This window comes from Equus asinus, chromosome 28 (assembly GCF_041296235.1).
Source record: "Equus asinus isolate D_3611 breed Donkey chromosome 28, EquAss-T2T_v2, whole genome shotgun sequence".
Lineage (NCBI taxonomy): Eukaryota > Metazoa > Chordata > Mammalia > Perissodactyla > Equidae > Equus > Equus asinus.
This window is the reverse complement of record NC_091817.1, coordinates 19125191-19129885: the sequence shown is the minus strand read 5'-3', so window position 1 is coordinate 19129885 and position 4695 is coordinate 19125191. Positions and strand designations below refer to the sequence as shown.

Here is a 4695-nt window from a genome sequence, read left to right as displayed (position 1 = left end):
AACCATTCTTTTTGCCTTTAGCCTTATGGTATCGGGTCAGAACACTGGTCTCCGACGTGACTCAGCTGAGCGCCTTTCTTCGCTACCCCCTTCAGTGTGGTGATCATTCATTTGCAACAAAGTTTGATCCATTTGTGGTAGACCAAATTCCATCTTGTGTCTTCCCCATAGCCTGGCTGAGTTTTTTCTTAAATTTATATCAAGTAGTGTTCACTCTTAGTGGTATAGAGTTTTACGGGTTTTGACAAACACATGGTATTGTGCATCCGCCACTTACAGAGCAATTCCATCCCCCTCAAGATTCCTTCACACTGTGCCTTTGTATTCAACCCATCGCCCCACTCCCCAGCGGCAATCACTGATCTGTTTGCAGTTTCTATAGTTTTGCTTTTTCCACAGTGTCATTAAATGGAATCATACAGTATGTAGCCTTTGGGGTCTAGCTTCTTTCTCTTAGCAAAATGCATTTAAGACACATCTACGATTCCGTGTTAATCCAGAGTCTGTTCCTTTTACTGTTGAGTAATATTCCATTGAATGAATTAATCACATTTGTTTATCCATTCGCTAATTGAAACACTCTGGGTTGTTTCTCTTTTGCATCATATATTCAATGTCATATCTTAAAAACTCTTTTTCTAACCCTAGATTACACAAGTTTCTCTTACGTTGTCTTCTGGAAATTGTATAGTTTTATGTTTTGTATTTAAACTATTAAATGATTGAATCCAAAAAATGTTGAAGTGGTTTTTATTGTAGTTCTCAAGAGTGATTGTGGGAAATAATTTGCTGGCTGTCTCAGCAGCAGCAGCAAGAGCAGCAGGCCTGGTGCAACAGCTGAGGCAGCCCTGCCCTTCTTTCTCCTTCTGAGAGCTTCCAAGAGGCCCTGACTGCCAGCTCACAGAAACTCCACAGCAGAGACCCGGGTTCCTCTGGCCATCCCTACATTAGGACCAAATAGCCTAGATCTCAAGTAACTGCACACAGCCCAGACACTGACTCTAGCACTTTGAGCAGAGAACAAGATCAAGAATACTGCCTGTGACGGAGAGTGTCCTCGGGATATCAGTTTAGCGTGGAGGGTTGGAAGGAGCAGGGTTTCAGAAGAGGCGATCAGGGGAAGTAACATATCTGATAATTCTCTTGGGCTCATCCTCCTCCTTCTACCTATATCCAAGCCTCCCCTGAGTCCTCCAGATCTGACTTGTAATGCACCCTGAAATCCATCCTCTTGTGGCTCAGTGGGTCAGATAACGCTCAAGTCATGATGGGAAGCTCAGGTCGTGTGGTAGCTTGGGGGCCCACGGTTAAGTTTCAGTCTCTACTTAGACCCAGTAATAGGCCAAGAGCTGTTTCCTAAAAGAAGAATAGTCATCCACAGAGAACGGCAGGGCTTTACTACAAAAGCCTAGGGCCTGCACCGCCATTCACCGACACGTGCCTTCCAAAGGCTCCCACAGCATCTCTATCTGCTGCTGCTACTTTAAACACCATTGGATCTGCTGGGTCATGTGGCCCAAGTGTCAGAGCAGCTTGCACAGCAGCCTGGACCTGGTGCAGAGCTTACTCTAGTTCTCAGCCCCACTCAAAACTAGCAGCTTTCCAGATCACTTGATAAATGGGCCGGAACAACACACCTAATGAGGAATACATTGCCTCCAAAACCCAAAGAGGCCGACTGGCGCTGCGCCTCTTTCTTGGTTGTAGGAAGAGCCAGAGGCAGCAGCTAGGTCTTCACCTTAGAAGGGTTATCTCAATGTGCTTCATGCCACTGGACCCCTAGAAATTTCACTAATTTCACTAAGGTGGAAGGCAGCTGAATCTTAGTCAGATTTATTTCCCATCCTCCAGCTCGCAAATGTCTGACTAATAAGCTTTGAGTAGTTGCCGCTTCCAGCTCACTAATTCCAATGAGCATAATGTCATCAATGTAATGGACCAGTGTGATATCTTGTGAAAGGGAAAGGCAACCAAGATCTCTGTGGACCAAATCATGCCATAGGGCTGGAGAGCTGATGTACCCTTGAGATAGGACAGTGACGGTGTATTTCTGGCCTTGCCATGTGAAAGCAAAATGCTTCTGGTGGGTCTTACAGACAGAGATGGAGAGAAAAGCACTTGCCAGATCAATAGCTGCATATAAGGCACCAGGTTATGTGTTAATTTGCTCAAGCAATTAAACCACATCTGGCAGAGCAGCTGCAATTGAAGTCACCACCTGGTTAAGCTTACAATAATCAACGTCATTCTCCAAGATCCCTCTGTCTTCTGGACTGGCCAAGGAGACAAGGTGAACGCGGATGTGGTGGAAATCACCACCACTGCCACCACCATCTTTCAAGTCTTTGATGATGGCACCAATCTTGGCAATCCCTGCGAGAATGCGATATGGCTTTTTGTTTACTATTTTCCTAGGTGGAAGCACTTCCAGCTCCTTCCACTTGGCCTTTTACACCATAATAGACCTCATTCCATAGGTCAGGGAACCAACGTGGGGATTCTGCCAGCTGCTAAGTACATCTATTCCAATCATGGATCCTGAGGAAATAACCACAGGATGGGTTCAGGGACTCATTGGGCCCACTGTGAGATGGACCTGAGCTAAAATTCCATTGCTCACCTGACCTCTACAAGCCCTTACTCTTACTGGTGGCCACAGTGAAGTTTTAGGTTTCCTGGAATTAGTGTCAGTTCAGAGCAAGTGTCAGGAGTCCCTGAAAGGTCTAATTATTTCCTTTTCCCCAATGCACAGTTCGTCTGGTGAAAGGCCATAGGTCCCTTTGGGAAAGGCTGGGAGAAAGATTAACAGTATACATTTTTGGCAGTGTACCAGGATCCTTCCACAGGGGGACCCAGCCTCCTCTCCCTTCAAGGGGATCTGGGCCTGTAAAGTGGCTCACGTCTGGGGACTGATTGAGGGGCCATGACTCTAGTTTTATGATTCAGGTTAGACTTTTGTTCACTAGCAAAGTTCACCTAGAACCTTTCTGCTTACACAGATCAAGCAAGAATTTGGTAGGCTTCTTATTTCACTTCTAGGAATGTCACAGTCAACTAGTCCACACCCTGGGTCTGCGTGAGTCATGACTATTCTGATTGACTGTGCTGTCTGTTAAGGTAGCCACACCCATCTCACCGGTGGCTGCTGAGAGCCATCACTTTACCTCTGCCTCCTGGGATCCAATTAGTCTCATTGCATTTAGGTTTCCCAACTCAGTGACCGCAGTTCCCATTGTAAGTTCCCACTGTACAGGGAAGAGCGACCACAGAGCTCTTCAAGGATTCTGGGGCTCTCCACACAAAGTTATTTCTCACAGTCATGGTGAAAGGTATGTCTTCTGAACCCTCCCAGTGTGGGTGAGCAGGTCTTAAATGACAAATCTTCTCCAACATTTCAATCTTCCTAAGCCTTTGAATCACTTCCTCTGCATTAAACCAAGGGAGGTCTGGCGTTTCCAGCTCACTCGCTATGAGCCACCTTTTGGTCCATGTTTCAGCCAACGAAACAAATTGTTAGAGCCCTTTCTAACTCCCTGAGTTGCAACATTAAATGCAGAATCTCTGCTTAGTGAGCCCTTATCAACAAATTCATCCTGATCCAACTTTATGTTCCTTCCACCATTATCCCACTTCCTTAATATCCGTTCCCACACGTGTTCCCCAGATTTCTGTCTATATAAATTAGAAAACTTGAGTAGTTCTTTTGGAGTTCAGTATACCTCCTCATGGGTCACACTTTATACCTTACCTTTAGGGGCCTGCTGGGACTTGAGCCTAGTTACAGGTCTAGAAGCAAAGAGAGGTGGTAGGGCTGGGTCCTGAGTAGACTCAGCAGTGTCTTGAATAATAGTTGCCTCAGGGGAGGCCATTACAGCTTCCTCCCGCAATGCAGTGTTAAGCCCCTCAGATGAGGGTGGAGAAGCCACTTCCACTCCAAAGAAGACATCAGATTTTAAAGGCTTAATATCCCCGACTTCTTCAGGGTCTTCCCACGCGTCCCCATGCCAACTTTCAGGATTCTAATCCTTTCCAATCAATGCCCTCACTTTAATAATAGATACCCTGCAAGGCTGTGAATTCAACTTGATTTGTAATTCAGCCCACCAAAGGTTCCCTTCAGGGCACACATAGAAGCTTCCAGGTCATTTATGTGGCACTTAGGTTGGGAATTAGAATCTCTGAGCTCATTCTTTAATTTCTCCACTTTGTCCAGTGACAATAGGAGCGACTAGTATTCATCAGTTTGCCAAAAATACTCATAAGTATCACACACATAGATACCCAGCAACTTGCTTCTTAGAAGTGGTTGATTAGGAGTACCCAATGGCAATATTTTGTGTATCTCTACTGCCAGATCATAGCAGGGACTATCGGTGGTCTCTGTACTACTAGAGACAGAGTCATCAAAGTTACTATATCTAATCAGATTAGAGAGCCGATTACAGAAACCCCAGAACCAATTCAGAAACTCAATTTTAACTCATCCTTAAAATTCTATTCTGCTAGAACCACTCTCAGTACTAAAATCTGAATTAGTCAAGGTACTCCAGAGAAATGGAGCCAATAGGATTTGTGTATATACATATATGTATGGTAAAGAATTGCCTCACACAGTTATGGAGGCTGAGAAGTCCCAAGATCTGCAGTTGTCAACCTGGAGACCCAAGAGAGCCGATGTGCAGTTCTCGTCCAAAA

The 4695-nt window shown here is 45.2% G+C and overlaps 1 protein-coding gene across 1 annotated transcript; it reads right to left on the bottom strand.

The window, feature by feature from the left end:
- Positions 1-1167: 1167 nt before the first annotated feature.
- Positions 1168-3869, bottom strand: LOC139042321 (uncharacterized). Its single transcript, XM_070500200.1, is given in 10 exon segments — positions 1168-1313; positions 1316-1411; positions 1414-1455; positions 1458-1640; positions 1643-1681; positions 1684-2241; positions 2244-2325; positions 2327-2655; positions 2658-2723; positions 3749-3869. Coding segments are annotated over 10 exon segments (1662 nt in total).
- Between the last annotated feature and the right edge of the window lie 826 nt (positions 3870-4695).